Below are 16,765 nucleotides of genomic sequence, written 5' to 3' on the forward strand. Positions count from 1 at the left end.
GTCTGTATTTCTCTCTGCCTGTGTCTCTCTGTCTGTCTGTCTTTCGGTCTGTCTGTCCATCCACCTCTCTGTCTGTCTGTATGTCTTTTTGTCTCTCTGTATGTCTCTCTGGCTGTGTGTCTCTCTCTCTGTCTACATGTCTGTCTGTGAGTTATGTAAACTGACACAGTTGAGCTCAAGGTCCAAACGGAGCCACAGACACATTTTTGTCCTATAAAATAGAATCCTTGGTAACTAAACAGCTAATAACTGAAGGTTCGTTGGTCAAAATCCTGAGCTGTCTGTATCGGTTATCTGTATATTTAGGTGATATTGCCTGATGCTGGATGTCAAAGTATTGTTTCAGAGGTGTTCCCCTCACTTAAAGAGGTTTATTTTTAATTTATAGTTTTTGTAATTACAGCCTGAGAGCATCTTGGTTTCATGTCTGGCACCTTAGATGCTCATGTCCCTTTTTCCTCCTCATTTCCTGTCAATTTTCTACTGTTTTCTGTCCAACAAAGGCTAAAATATCCAAATAACATACAATATGGTTTAAAATACCAAAATGCAGGGTACACTCTTTCAACAGGACATATACTATTTATAAACTTGGTCACTGCTGCCACCCAGTGAATGTTTGGTGCATTGACATATCAGTTGGCATAAGTCTTTACATTCTTTGAGAAGTAGGAACAAGAAAATCAAACATTCAGAGAGCAATATAAGCAACCAATGCTGTTCTCTCGATAGGAATGGAAACTACAAACCACACTTGACAAGGACGTCCTTCCTGTGTATTCAGATGCCAGCACCTGATAAATCTGAAACCACACTCACTGGTTAAAGTCAGAGTGCCATCTTCTTCTTAGTGTTTGTTCAACCAGACTCTCGAACCATCTCCTCATAAAGAGTCACTTAGTGTTTTGTATTTACACTTTAGTTTCTAAAGCTTTTTCTCCTGTATTGTGCAGCAACACCAGCAACACAATGAGCCATCTTCCTTTTTTCTGTTTTTATTTGACTGCTGGACTCACAGTGTCGTCTTGTCTTCGGATTCTGAACCCACATCAGGACTGCAGACAACCGGTGAGGATTCAAAGTATCTTTGAGCAGTATTAACAAATATTGAAGTGGGTTATTTCCAATCATAACGTGTGTGTTTTGCCGTATTTTTTTCAGGGTCTCGCCAATTGCAAAATCAGTGAGTATTTTAATTGTTATGTAGCCTGTAGTTAAAACAACAGAATGGACATATTTTGTGCAAGTATAAGCACTTTTGGATATGACAGTTTTTAGTATTATTCTTAGTAAGGTGGAAAATGGATGCATTAATGAGCTGGTGAGGGTGGGTCTAACTTTAATGAATGTTTTTACATTAAAGTTGTTCTATTAATCAGAATTTGTAAAGCAGTTAGTAACTATCACGTCAGATTGAATATTTTGCAGTGGAGCAAAGTAGCGTAGGAGTGAAATGAAATAAGCAGAACTCATTGGGAACATTCCAGTAAATAACAAGTTTCAAAAATGTTTACCTTTGTGTCGTGATTAAGTAAATGTATTGCATATTTGTGTGCAATTTTCAGTCAGTGAAATGTATCTGAAACATGATAACGTTGACACTATTCCCTAAATGCCAGATAACTGTTCAGATAAACACAAGGTATATGGTGCTCCCAGCGGCCCCGACTTGGATCCTGAGCATGTGGGAGTCGTGACTGACAAAAGTGGGAGCGTCCCCAGTATGAATGTGACATGGAGATTAAAGTCAGATGGTAAGTAATGCTAAACTCTGCAGCTCTGTGTAAAAGTACTTTACTCTACAATATTCTCTTCTATTCACAGGAGGTGTGTTACACCTTTCTGGGTCAGAGATAAATATTCGGGATGAAAAAAGTAATCAAAGTGTGTGTGTGCAGTTTTCTTTCAATATGAGTAAACAGCTGAATCCAAGCTATACGAGGGTAAGAAACATATATCTTTAACTTCTGCTGTAGCAGTGCCAACCAGTATACACATATACACACAGATGATATAAAGCATTTATGATTCTCATTTCACTATCAGTGGACATTTTCCTTGGACGGAGTTGTGGTCGAGCCTGAACATACATACGCAGTGTCAGTTGTTAATTTGCCAGAATCCAAGAATGGAAAAAACAGCATCACAAATATAATTATTATCCCAGGTGAGTTTCCTTCATGTCTCGCTCATCAAAAGTCTTTTATTTTAATTAGTTTTTGTCAGATATACATTTTTTGGATTTGTCACATGATGTAAATCATATTTGCACAGTTATAAAAAAGGTTAATCAATTGCCATCTAATCAATTAACAATTGCAGCTCTGATTTTCACTTTCACTTTCAACATGTTGTTTATATGTTAAAGCAACAGGACACTTTATACTTGTTTATCTTATATTTGACAGTTTTGATGTTATTTCCCCAGTTCACTGATTTTGTTGCTTTTCTTGTTAATGGGGTACAAGAGGAACTTTAAAACGTTCTAATCAGCTTCTTGTCTATCGTCAGGATGTGGTGACAGCAGAATCCAAACGGCTCAAATGTGTATTGAAAATGGTAAATTTCTCATTTTTACACTTCTCGAGTTTTAATGCAAAACCCCAAGAAATCCATTGTACTCTTTGCATATTTTATTTCAGATAGTCTATGGAAGCCTCACATGACCCAAGCCATGATTTTGGATAAGGAAAAGAAAAAGTTCTTTGTCGTTGTGGGTTTTGAGGCAGCAGAGTATTCAGAGAGATACCAAGTCTCCATCAAGATCCAGAATTACCATTATTCACACAATGTCTCAAAGGTAAATACACCAAATGTCTCCCATTTCACCAGTGATGACCCGAATAACTGTGTGAGACCTGGTTTGTATGACCATCATGTACATGCTGTAGAGTAACTAAAACAGAATTTATTTTCTTATTCCATTAAACAAACAGGAGAACCGAACATCACTGAACGTGACATTTGAATTTGGTTTTTGGCCGCTCCCACAGTGTGAAATGTTGATATCGGTGAGTTCAGTTTTGATTTAATCTCCCATCCTCATTAGTTAACAATGCAATCTAGCTTTCAGAGGAAGAGCATCAACATTACAGTGACTTTACTCTGCTGTTACATAGATTCAACCCTTTTTTATACGATGCAAAAATGACTGTCAACGCCACGAGAAAACAATCAAAGAGTGTCCTTGTAAGTACCTTTTTTGACCTATTCTCAATGACTCTATGGTGCAGAGCACGAATCAGTGACTCCAAATCCTTTTTGCTCGTGACCCATTAAAATGAAGCACAGTTCACTTGATACCCCTTGTTGCAGCATTTCTGAAATTATTTAAATATTTATTTCAAACCCCAAAAAATGTGAACTCATAATATATAAGAAAACAGATGAAAATTTAGGTATCAAAACTTTTTTTAATTACCTACTATGAATCATCTCACCAACCCTTGAGATTTAAGAGCAGTGCATGAGCGCCAAACCTCAGATTGGGAATCACTGGTTTCATTATGTTTTGATTAACTTTTTGTATTTACATAAAGCTGTTTCTAATCTCTATCTGTTTATCTTGTTTTTTGGTCAGATTATTCACGGACTTTCATTATAAAGGCAGTGGTGGGCCTGTTTGTCATTGAGCTTTTTTTTTTTTACTTCCTGTGGAGAGCATGTCATAAAGGTTTGTCCTCGTATACTTAAACTTAACTTGAATTCAATTAAATTAAGCGATCATTGAATTCAAACTTGATTAACTGCATCATTTTCCCAGGTTCCCTGAACACATCCTCATCTGCTGCCAGACACCAACCGGAGGGTTTTCAAATGCAAGAGAGAAAACGAGTCCTGGTCCTCTACTCCCTCGACCACCCCTTGTACAAAAACATCGTTCTCAAGCTGTGTGGCTTCCTTGCAGCCAAATGCGGCACAGAAGTGGTGCTGGATCTGCTGGACTCTGCCAGTCTGGGAGCAATGGGAAGGATTCAGTGGTTGGACTGGCACAGAGAGCAAATCGAAAACTCCTCAGATAAGATACTACTCCTGTGCTCAAGAGGGGTACAGGCCAAATGGAGAGCCATGTGTGGAGACAAACAGGTTATTCTGAGGGAGGACGTCCACTCACCTGTAGGCGACATGCTCACTCCAGCACTCTGCCTCCTGGTCCCACATTTCATCCGATCTGCATCCTTTGAAAAATACTTGGTGGCTTATTTCGATAATGTTTGTTCAGAAGAGGACGTTCCTTCACCTTTCAACATCGCAGTGAGGTACAAGCTGATGAAACAGTTCGAGGAGCTCTTTTTCAGGATCCTGGACACAGAGAAGCATGAACCAGGCAGAATGAACCACATCGAAGGGCTTTCAGAGGACGTGTACCATCAGTGCCCCTCGGGTAGAGCCCTGCGGGATGCCATAGAGGCTTTCTATGCACATCAGCTGGAGCATCCACACTGGTTTGAAGAAGAATCACTGGAGGGCTCAGAGCTGCAGGCTGATGAGCCCCACATGGCCAAGCAGCCTGACAGATCTCATACCGTACCTAACTCCACCTAAGTCATCAGCCATGTAAAGACCTGTGAAACTGATTTCACTGCTGACAGAATGGCACTCAAAGGAGCCGAGCAGCCATTAATGTGCTCCTCAGCTGAGTTCAGATCTTACTGTTGAGGCAAAGCAGCCAGTTCGACTGTATCCGGGTGATGATGCTCTTGAGGAAGATCTTACCAGGAAAACACTGAGGGTAGCACTTCACTTATGTAGTTTAATGACAAGTACGGCCTGATTCAGAGGCCGAATTCTGTGACATCATCAGAAACTAAACTAGAAAGCATTGGAGCGCATACCAAGGCTCAATAGTCCATTTAAATTCACACAATGTCCCGTAAATAGGCCCGATTTTTCTCATCTAGACCCATTAATTATTCAGTGGGAAATCAGTGTAAAAATCCCTGGATCCATAGCAAAATGTTATGGGTTCTTTACTGACTCATTCCTCATCCTGACATTAAAGGGGACATTGTATGCCCATTTTACCACAAGTTGATATGGTTCCTTGGGGTCTTAATGAAATGTCTGTACTTCACCCGTGGGGGGCTATGAAGACCATCATTTACCCCGAACCCCGACATTCAACGGGTACAACAACAAGCGGAGAAAGCAGAATCGCGGGCTGACCTTATATATACACAGTCTATGGGGCTGACCAGCGGAGAAATGCTCGTCCCGTGTGAACAGCCAGGCGGCTGCTGCTGGAGAACGGCGCTGCGCTGCTCGGCGCTGCGCTGCCTCGCAGCTGCGCTTCCGCGTCCGTGTAAACCCGGCGTAACTACTGTACCCCGGCGTAACTACTGTAACCCGGCATACAGTAGAGCTGAACACTGCGGAAGTCTTCCACACAGCTGGCAGTGTGGAAGACCGCTGCGAGGCAGCGCAGCGCCGTTCTCAAGCGCGCAGCCGCCTGGCTGTTCACACGGGACGTGCATTTCTCCGCGCTGGTCAGCCCCATAGACTGTATATATAAGGTCAGCCCGCGATTCTGCTTTCTCCGCTTGTTGTTGTACCCGTTGAATGTCGGGGTTCGGGGGTTACAGTAGCGCTGAACACTGCGGAAGTCCTCCACAGCCAGCAGGGCTGTGTGGCGCTGACACAAATTCCAGCTCACGCACGGGAGAGCGAGCGGTCGCTCCCGAGCAGCTGCTGCAGCCTCCCGGTCCCAACGATCCAGACAAATGCCACATGTGAGTGAATCGCGGGCTGACCAGCGGAGAAATGCTCGTCCCGTGTGAACAGCCCGGCTGCGTGCTTGGGAACGGCGCTGCGCTGCCTCCGGTGTAAACCCGGAAGTAACGAGTGTGGGGGGACGGGGGGTGGGCCAAGACCATGTAGGGAGACTTCCAGTTCCTTGTTACGACACAATACCCAGGAAGCGCAATCGAGTCGCTCAAGCATGACGTTTCTGACTTAGAGGAACTATAACAAAACGCGCGAGTGTTTTTTCCCCAGAGTTTTTGGGTTGGTAGACATGCCAGATACCCACATTAACCTGTAGAAGCACTAACAAAGTGGAATTTGCATGCTATGTCCCCTTTAAGTTTCATGGTAATCCGTCCAGTAGTTTTTGTGAAATCTTGCTGTAATTTGTTGGTAGAAAACAAGACAGGAACATTTATAATTTCTTTGCAGACTTTATTATATCTATGTACATTTTTTTATAAGCAAACATGCTTTGTTGGTGATATACAGTGTGTTTTACCGTGTTGCTTGTTGCATTGATGTCAGATGTCACTGTCACCAGGAGACAATTCCAGACTGTAGTTTAGAGCACAGCGATCTGTGGTTGATGCTTGTGGGCTGTGTAAACAGTGTTCAGGTCAAAGTTCAACCTTCTGGGCAAAGTTTCCAGTATTTTAGTTGCATTGGAGAAGGTAAGCACTAAACTCTGCTGGGGGAAACAGTGATTTTTAACAATGAACTGATTGAATGTAATGTGTAATATCTCAGAACGAGGATGTTTTGATTAAGTAGTCAACATCTCCACCACAGGTTAATGTTCTCCTTCATAGCATAGAACTGTTCAGTTAATGTTGATGGCTTCTTTCCAGCACTTTGATGGTTTAAATGTAATGTGGGTTTGTATCTATCGATGTCTGTGATCTTCTCTGTGTCATTAATGAGGTATTGATTACAAATTAAAGCTTTTAAATGAACAGTGTTAACAAATTGGATCTGTACACTGAACTTTATTGGCTTTATGCATCAAACACAATATTGATGGTGTAATACATTACATCTAACAATCTTCTGTGTGTAGATGCAGTGAAATAGGAGTAAAATGTGATAATAACACAGACGCTGGCTCTGGACTTTGGGTGTACGTTTTTGAGAGTGGCCCCAAGAGGGGGGATGGTGGTGGGAATTTGTCCCGACTTACTGGAGCAAAGAAAATCCTCACAATAGCTGGTTTGGACTTGTGCCTTGCAGTGCCAGAAAACACACAAACACACACTGCGGGGTGTGATACAGCTTGTCGGAGCCTGTTTGACATTTTCTGCAAGAAATTGAGGTAATATTGTTCTGATTTCGACAAACACATGACCTAAACAGATTTTATGTGTATACACAGAATGGACACACTTTTTTTCACTGTATAAAAGTCTGCAAGAAATTGACTTAATCAACCTTATTGTCTCTTTAGAGTGTTAGTGTTTGCATTTTTTTTAATGGCTGCTGTAAATAAAACTTGCAGAGTGATGATCATTATCTGCTCAGTGTTTTTCTTATTTTTAATCAAACAATGAGAAAGAACATTTAATTTAACTTCTCTCATTAGTCACAATTACCGACCATCTGAACATCTTAAACATAGAAATTGACCGCTCATGTTTTGGTATTTATGCAAATAGGAGTAATACTGGAGGGGAGACTGACATTATCAGGCTGTAACAGTGAAAGACAGTTGATCAACTCAAGTTGACTGATCAGTGAGGATCAGCTGACTCTGCTTTCTTTCCCACTGAAGTGTTTTCAGGGTTTCCCTCAAAATCTGAGCAGAATGAGGAGAATGCTAAAGAGCGTCCCTGCACTCGTCCTGAGAAGAGGAATCACAACATATCAGAGCACATGGTGCAAAAATGGTACATTTATCTTTGAAATCTCTAAAAAATATATTGCAACCTCAGCTCAAAGTGTAACGATGATGATGGGGATGATGATTTGTGAATCTCTCCCCTCAGACAGCCTCTTCAGAGTTCATCCATCTGTATCACAGGCGTTGGCAGAAAACAAACCAGTGGTTGCCCTTGAGAGCACTATTATCACACACGGCATGCCCTATCCACACAACCTGAGGTACACCTGCATGACCTTCAAGCGTCAACACACTCTGATACCAGCAGCTACTGTGGAGTTGTTTTCATACCCTGACAATGATCCTTCTTAATGTAATCGCACAGCACAGCAAAGGAGGTGGAGGCCATCGTACGAGCTGAAGGTGCCACTCCAGCCACGGTTGGAGTGATCGAGGGCAAAGTGCACGTCGGTCTGTCGTCAGAGGAGCTGGACCACCTCGCACACTGCAGGAGCTCTGTGAAGGTGTCCCGTCGTGATCTGCCATACGTCACCAGCAAAGTGAGGCTATTCAACTCAGATAAGAACAGTGCTGGAAGAAGCATTCAGATTGTTTGACTTACAGTAGAAACACTAAAAATCTCCCTTTCATGTAAATGTCCTCAATTCAAAATCCTAATTCAGTAAAGGTACTGACGTTTTTTCAGCAAAATTTACTTTAAGGATTAAATGTATTTATTAAGAGTAGCTCTTTTCAGATTTCTATATTATGTTTTCATTACTAACAAATACATGCAACAGAATTTTCAAGGAGCCTGTTTTAGATACTGTATTTACTAGTAAGGGAGATTCCCTTTCATCATTTTTTTATATCTGTACGATATGTTTTTGTCAAGTAAAATCTGCAAAGTAACATGAAGTAAAAAGTCCAATATCTTCCTCTAAAGTGTAATAGAGTAGAAGGACAAGTTTATACAAGCTAAATATAGTAGTTTATAACAGTGGTTCCCCAACATGGGTAGTGTCCCCTCTGGGGGGTCATGAGACACCATTGGGGGATCGTTTAAGGATTTCTTTGAATCAAACACAATTTGAAAAACAATTACAAATAGCATATCTCAGCCAAAATATTTTTTAAATAGTTGTCAAATTTAAAGTAAAACCGTGTGACTCAAAAATATGTCATCGGCCCTCTGATTTTCTTTGTCCTTGCATGACCCCTACGGTGATTATGACAGATTAGCAACAGCATCACTTGCATGTTTTTGCTGAAATCCATATGTACGGTTCAAGCACCTCCAGAGATAATGGGAGTCACAAGGCTCTGGCACTGTTATTTTGGGGCTTGAGGTCTGAAAAGTAATAATGCTAGGATGCCACTGATAATTCTTACCAGTCTGTGTCTGTTATACATGATGACTGACCTGGTTGCAGGGTTTCATCCACTTGAAATAAGTGAGTTTATATTTCATTGTGGTGTGGTGCAGTCAGTCCTGTATGTATTTGTGTGTTTTCTCAGGGGCTCACTGGGGGAACGACAGTGTCAGCCACGATGATAGCTGCCCATCGGGCTGGCATCCCTGTGTTTGTCACAGGTGGTATCGGAGGAGTTCACAGAGATGGAGAGAACAGTAAGATGACACACACCATGCTGGAAATAAGCCACCTGGACTAAATAATACAGTACCTATAACTCTAAAGAAAAGTTCATTCTCTCGACAAATAGTGATGATAGACAGACTATATGGTTTTCGCCTCCTTTTACATAGAGGTCTTTCTCAGAGTAAACAATGGCGTCATCATATACCAACCCTATTTGGTGACTAAGACCATGAACAGATTCAGCTGCCGAGGGCCGAGCCCACCTGGTCTGAGGAAGACCTTCATGTGTATTAACACCAAGACTCAGGATTGTGACTTTGACTTAACTTTTTTTGGGGCACGTGAAGAAGAATAAGTTGTTTATTTAAGGAGCCATAATAGTTACATAAAGTCTTACCATTAGCCTCCACTGACTAAATGATTGTTCCTTTAGGTCTGGACATCAGTGCAGATCTGACAGAGCTGGGCAGAACTCCCATCGCTGTGATCTCTGCTGGGGTCAAGTCTATTCTGGACATTGGTCGCACCCTTGAATTCCTTGTAAGAATATGGAGATCATTTTTAAATACTATTTGAGTGGAGACTTTTTATACTGCCAAATATGTATCAGCAATATTTTGTGTTGTATGATTTGAGATGTGTGAATGAAACTAAAATAGGTTATTTCTTCTGCTGTGTATCTTTAATCAGGAAACACATGGCATCTGTGTAGCCACTTATGGGAAGTCAAAGAACTTCCCAGCATTCTTCTCTCCTCAAAGTGGATTCAGTTCCCCGTGCCAGGTTGACAACCCTACTGAAGCTGCAAAACTCATTGGTATATGAACATTTCATATCCTGAAGATTGTCCTAGAGTTTAAACAGATTCTGTGTCCAGGCATATTAAACACAGAATATGTTTCAGTTGGTAAACCCATTGTACAATTGGTTTGACATGTTTTATGTCATTTTTTGTTACAAGTCTGGATGCCAGTTTTCTATGTCTTTCAGCGAGCACGCTGTCCCTGGGTCTTCAAAGCGGTGTCCTGTTAGCGGTGCCTATCCCAGAGGAGCATGCAGCTGCTGGCAAGCAGATAGAGGAAGCCGTACAGGCTGCAGTGACAGAGGCCAGGTACAGAAACTCTGTTATACTCTTGTAATCTGTCACTTTCTCAGCAGCCATTTTCTACATCAATGGAGAATTTGATGGGAAAATCCTAATTTTCTGTTTGTCTTTTTGATTCCCTCAGCACTAAAGGAATCACTGGAAGAGATGTGACCCCATTTATTCTTCAGAAGGTCAATGAGCTGACTAAAGGAAAGTCCCTTCAGGCCAGTATCCTTGAGAAAATCTGAAAACATCAACCAAAGAACACAGGAAACATGATCATATCAAATTCTTAGAAAAAAAGGTCAAAGGAAGATTAATCAATGTGTTTTCTCTCAGGCTGACAGACTACAGTAATCTTTATTGACACTGCTGATTACCTATGTGCTGTAATACACCGTCCTTAACCGGGGATGTTTCAAGACATCGCTCTCATTCGTAACAATGCTCGAGTTGGAAGTCAGATCGCCTGCGCACTGTCAGAACTCATGAATGAGAGAAAGTTAAAAAATAAAACTCATCATTCTGGAAAACACACATCCCAATCAGAGTCAGATATCGTGAGTACAAACACACATGTTGGAGTATTTCCACAGAAGTCATATATTGGCACAATACAGAACCTGTAGTGCTTTTATTTTACAGGTTGTGATTGGAGGAATAAATGTAGATTTCATTGCCAAAGGAAAAACCAAAACAATTCACGTAAGTTTAATTTACAACACATTTATCCACAGATCTTATGACAACATACAATATAGTCTGAGAGCACTTGTTACCTCTTTCAGTTTGGACAGACCAACCCAGGAAGTGTGTGTCAGTCATTTGGTGGTGTAGGACGGAACATAGCTGGTGAGTTCTTTATCTTATTATGTTCATGCACGTTTTCATCAACACTTTAAAACCTGATTGTGTCACTGTCACTGTGGTGTTTGTCTTCCAGACTCTCTGAGTCGATTAGGCCACAGGCCTCTGTTCATCTCAGCTGTTGGAGCTGATTCAAACGGTGATGCCGTGTTAAACTACTGTAAACATATGGTATGTGCACATCAACTGGTGACTGTCACTAAGCAGGATTAAAATTCTTCTTACTGAATTATGTAAATGTTAAATTCTTGTTTCTGAAAGAACACAAGTGGTGTTGCCAGGCTGGAGGAACAAAGCACAGCTACTTACTGTGCTGTCATCACTGAGAGTGGAGAACTGAGCCTCGGCTTGGGCGACATGGACATTCACCAGCAAATCACAGAGCAGTGTGTAAGTTTTAATGGCGCTCAGTAGAGCACATAGCTCCACCAAGGCCCAGCAGTCCCCTTATGAAACCACATTTAAATTCACCAGATCTGGATTTTTATTTGGATCTGCACCAAATTGCACACACACTCATAAATATGAATTACCTAAATATGTAGGGTTAGGGTTGAACAACGCCCCATCTCACAATGTTAAAGAAAGGGAAAAAAGAAAAAAATGAATCTGAGCCTACCTGCACAGGCTCATATTTAATGTGTTTGATGTAAATATTCTTTGTCTTCCAAAAAGAGAGTAAACCGAACAGCCTTGGGTTTTGAAAAAAGTAAGATGAATGTCGGTTTGGCTTATTATTTTTTTTTACATTTACAGATATACAATACACCTGTCATGAAAATAATTAGTTGCATTAGTTTTCAATCTATATTTATATTTTTTACTCTCTTAACCAATCCCTAAAATTATTGTTGTATTTTATGTGTATCTGTGAAGCAGCTCTGTTATTAAAGATCCCATAGAAATAAACAGCACTTATTTGATTACTACACTTGATTTATTAATATTCTATCTTTGATCTATATTTTCTAGGTGTCACAGTTTGAGAAGCAGCTTTCATCAGCCACTCTTGTGTGTCTCGATGGAAATATCCCTGTCTCCACTATTGACTATGTTTGTGGTGTTGCCAAAAAGCACAACATCAACGGTAAGCATTGGCAGACGGTGACTGAATGATAATGAAAGATTGTCAACACAAGGTTTAATTGATTTTGATGTATACCACTGATGTGTGTCACAGTCTGGTATGAGCCAACTGATTCAGAAAAGGCTTGTAAGCCTTTCCTGTCTGACGCCTGGAAGTCTCTGTCCTATTCTTCCCCAAACCTGGCGGAGCTGTGCACCATGAACAAAACACTGGGTATCCAAACACCTAAAGGTAAACAGAAGTGGACTGAGAGGCAGAAAATAGTATTGAATGGTTCAACTGTAGACTGTTACACATTTCGACCCACAGTTGTTAGAGTTAGGTCACTTGTTAAAAATGTGAACAGTGTGACAGGCTGCGGATGTGGTTTTGTCTTGTGGGGTGGCAGTGCTGCCAAGTTCTCTGGAGGAGGTGCTGGGTGTTGCTGTGGATCTCTCACGCCCCCTTCTGGAGCATCTTCACTGTCTGGTGGTGACTCTGGGGGCTTATGGCGTGTTGGTGTGTGGAGAGCAGGACGCAGACTCGGTCAACCTGCAGCCAAGACAACAGAGGAGGGTAAGGACTGACTGACCATACATATATGATGATGATGACGACGATGACGACGATGATGAAGGTTACCAGAACAGTAAAAGTGAGGATACTTTTTGCTGCACTTTCAGAGCAGGAAGCTTTGTGCTGTACATTACCCGGCACTGACCGTGACGGCAGAGGAAACAGTGAATGTATCAGGAGCAGGAGACAGGTGCTAAAACTTTTCTTCACCTTATTTCTCTTCCCTTCTTTTTTTTTCCGCAGCTACAGTTTCAGACACTTTTCATTTCCAATGATCTGTATTCTCTCTGCCAGTAACAGTTCAAACAGAAGATGCTCATCTATGCTCTCTCTTCAGTCTTGCAGGCGCTCTGATGGCAGGGATCCTCCGGCGGCGAGACACAGACAGCTGTGTTCGGATGGGGCTCTTGGCTGCACGGCTGTCCCTGGCATCACCGCACCCCATCGACCCTACGCTCAGCTTTGACTCAGTAGATCTAAACAAAGTCCAGACTCAGAACTGGCCCAAACCGAGCTACAGCTGCATATAGATTGAGCATATTTTCAGTTTGGGGACATTGATAGAGAAACGTGTGAAAAATTCGGATTATAGTGCAATGTTTTTGAAACAGATGTTTCAGTGTTTTATGATTTTCAGCCTTGGATTCATATGAAACCAAAATGAAACACTGAGTAAATAAATGTAATGTATGATAACACGTAACACAAATTGTATTTGATATTACTGATTGTTTTGATGACCCCTTAACTTGAGCTCATGATTACAAATCCTTGTGAATAAATTATAAGAATAAACATTATAAGGTTCTCTAGTGTTATGATTGGTTATACTGCAGAAAACTACATATTGAACAGCAGTGATAGAGGAAGTAAGCATTTGTGTCCAGCCTGTTAGTGGTAATTTTACTTCGGATGTTATGTAAATATAGAACTTAGATAAGAATGTCTGTTTTTATTAATGGAATAATACTTCCATCCATCCATTTTGTACTGCTAATATATAGGCTCAGAGTAGATAGATGATAGATGATAGATAATAGATGATAGATAGATGATAGATAATAGATGATAGATGATAGATGATAGATGATAGATAGATGATAGATAATAAATGATAGATAATAGATGATAGATAGATGATAGATAATAGATGATAGATAGATGATAGATGATAGATGATAGATGATAGATGATAGATGATAGATAGATGATAGATAATAGATGATAGATAGAAGATAGATGATAGATGATAGATGATAGATAATAGATAATAGATAAAAGATAGAAGATAGATAATAGATGATAGATAATAGATGATAGATAGATGATAGATAATAGATGATAGATGATAGATGATAGATGATAGATAGATGATAGATAATAGATGATAGATAGAAGATAGATGATAGATAGAAGATAGATGATAGATGATAGATGATAGATGATAGATGATAGATAGAAGATAGATAGAAGATAGATGATAGAAGATAGATGATAGATAGATGATAGATGATAGATGATAGATAATAGATAATAGATGATAGATGATAGATAATAGATGATAGATAGATGATATATAATAGATAATAGATGATAGATGATAGATAGAAGATAGAAGATAGATGATAGATAATAGATGATAGATAAAAGATGATAGATAATAGATAATAGATGATAGATGATAGATGACAGATAATAGATGATAGATAGATGATAGATAATAGATGATAGATGATAGATAGATGATAGATGATAGATGATAGATAATAGATGATAGATGATAGATAATAGATGATAGATAATAGATGATAGATAGAAGATAGATGATAGATAGAAGATAGATAGATGATAGATAGATGATAGATAGATGATAGTAAAGATAGATGATAGATAATAGATGATAGATAGATGATAGATAATAGATGATAGATAGATGATAGATAGATGATAGATAGATGATAGATGATAGATGATAGATGATAGATAATAGATAGATGATAGATAGATGATAGATAGAAGATAGATGATAGATGATAGATGATAGATAGATGATAGATGATAGATAATAGATGATAGATAGATGATAGATAGATGATAGATGATAGATGATAGATGATAGATGATAGATAATAGATAGATGATAGATAGATGATAGATAATAGATAATAGATAATAGATGATAGATGATAGATGATAGATAGATGATAGATAGAAGATAGATAGAAGATAGATGATAGAAGATAGATGATAGATGATAGATGATAGATAGAAGATAGATGATAGATAGAAGATAGAAGATAGATGATAGATAATAGATGATAGATAGATGATAGATGATAGATGATAGATGTAGTAATAGATGATAGATAATAGATGATAGATAGATGATAGATAATAGATGATAGATAGAAGATAGATAGAAGATAGATGATAGATAATAGATAATAGATGATAGATAGAAGATAGATGATAGATGATAGATGATAGATGATAGATGATAGATAATAGATGATAGATAGATGATAGATAATAGATGATAGATAGAAGATAGATGATAGATAGAAGATAGATAGATAGAAGATAGATGATAGATAATAGATAGATGATAGATAGAAGATAGATGATAGATAATAGATAATAGATGATAGATAATAGATGATAGATAGATGATAGATAATAGATGATAGATGATAGATGATAGATAGATGATAGATGATAGATAATAGATGATAGATAGATGATAGATGATAGATAATAGATGATAGATAGAAGATAGATGATAGATAATAGATGATAGATAGATGATAGATGATAGATGATAGATAATAGATGATAGATAATAGATAATAGATAATAGATAATAGATGATAGATAGAAGATAGATGATAGATAATAGATGATAGATGATAGATGATAGATGATAGATAATAGACGATAGATGATAGATAGATGATAGATGATAGATGATAGGATAGATGATAGATAAAAGATAGATAATAGATGCAGATAATAGATAATAGATAGATAGATGATAGATAGAAGATAGATGAGATAGATAGATAATAGATAATAGATGATAGATAGAAGATAGATGATAGATAGAAGATAGATGATAGATAATAGATAATAGATAATAGATAATAGATAATAGATAGAAGATAGATGATAGATAATAGAAGATAGATAGATGATAGATAATATATGATAGATAGATGATAGATGATAGATGATAGATGATAGATAATAGATAATAGATGATAGATAATAGATAATAGATGATAGATAGAAGATAGATGATAGATAATAGATGATAGATAATAGATGATAGATGATAGATAGATGATAGATGATAGATGATAGATGATAGGTAATAGATGATAGATAATAGATGATAGATAGATGATAGATAATAGATGATAGATAGAAGATAGATGATAGATAGAAGATAGATAGATAGATGATAGATAACAGATGATAGATAGAAGATAGATGATAGATGATAGATGATAGATAATAGATGATAGATGATAGATAATAGATGATAGATAGATGATAGATAATAGATGATAGATGATAGATAGATGATAGATGATAGATGATAGATGATAGATAATAGATAGATGATAGATAGATGATAGATAATAGATAATAGATAATAGATGATAGATAGGTGATAGATAGAAAAGATGATAGATAGAAGATAGATTATAGATAGAAGATAGATGATAGATGATAGATGATAGATAATAGATGATAGATAGATGATAGATAGAAGATAGATGGATAGAAGATAGAAGATAGATAATAGATAATAGATAATAGATGATAGATGATAGATAGAAGATAGATGATAGATGATAGATGATAGATGATAGATAGAAGATAGATGATAGATGATAGATGATAGATGATAGATGATAGATAGAAGATAGATGATAGATGATAGATGATAGATAGAAGATAGATGATAGATAGAAGATAGAAGATAGATGATATATAATAGATGATAG

General features: G+C 38.4%; 2 protein-coding genes across 5 annotated transcripts; both read left to right on the forward strand.

Annotated features, from left to right (window-relative positions):
• Nucleotides 1-80: 80 nt before the first annotated feature.
• LOC118110033 (interleukin-17 receptor A) lies at nt 81-5,063 on the forward strand. Of its 4 annotated transcripts, none has more exons than XM_035157577.2 (12): nt 81-255; nt 954-1,068; nt 1,162-1,183; nt 1,620-1,754; nt 1,825-1,943; nt 2,047-2,167; nt 2,512-2,559; nt 2,643-2,800; nt 2,937-3,011; nt 3,120-3,189; nt 3,581-3,673; nt 3,764-5,063. In XM_035157577.2, the coding sequence occupies exons 2-12, from the start codon at nt 970-972 to the stop codon at nt 4,543-4,545; spliced, it is 1,722 nt and encodes a 573-aa protein (XP_035013468.1). In that variant the 5' UTR covers nt 81-255; nt 954-969; the 3' UTR covers nt 4,546-5,063. The 4 variants fall into 4 exon arrangements, with proteins under 4 accessions (XP_035013468.1, XP_035013470.1, XP_035013471.1 ...); XM_035157579.2 differs by having other exon boundaries at nt 1,019-1,068; XM_035157578.2 differs by lacking the exon at nt 81-255 and having other exon boundaries at nt 878-1,068.
• A 1,931-nt stretch (nt 5,064-6,994) lies between these two features.
• zgc:136858 (uncharacterized protein LOC678543 homolog) lies at nt 6,995-13,555 on the forward strand. The gene is made up of 19 exons (XM_035157575.2): nt 6,995-7,054; nt 7,511-7,625; nt 7,725-7,839; nt 7,944-8,118; nt 9,077-9,188; nt 9,593-9,699; nt 9,850-9,976; nt 10,150-10,270; nt 10,389-10,474; nt 10,670-10,806; nt 10,892-10,951; nt 11,035-11,098; nt 11,190-11,284; nt 11,375-11,503; nt 12,086-12,200; nt 12,294-12,431; nt 12,589-12,755; nt 12,863-12,945; nt 13,093-13,555. The coding sequence occupies exons 2-19, from the start codon at nt 7,544-7,546 to the stop codon at nt 13,283-13,285; spliced, it is 2,106 nt and encodes a 701-aa protein (XP_035013466.1). The 5' UTR covers nt 6,995-7,054; nt 7,511-7,543; the 3' UTR covers nt 13,286-13,555.
• Nucleotides 13,556-16,765: the final 3,210 nt, after the last annotated feature.

This window comes from Hippoglossus stenolepis, chromosome 5, assembly GCF_022539355.2.
Source record: "Hippoglossus stenolepis isolate QCI-W04-F060 chromosome 5, HSTE1.2, whole genome shotgun sequence".
NCBI classification, from domain to species: domain Eukaryota; kingdom Metazoa; phylum Chordata; class Actinopteri; order Pleuronectiformes; family Pleuronectidae; genus Hippoglossus; species Hippoglossus stenolepis.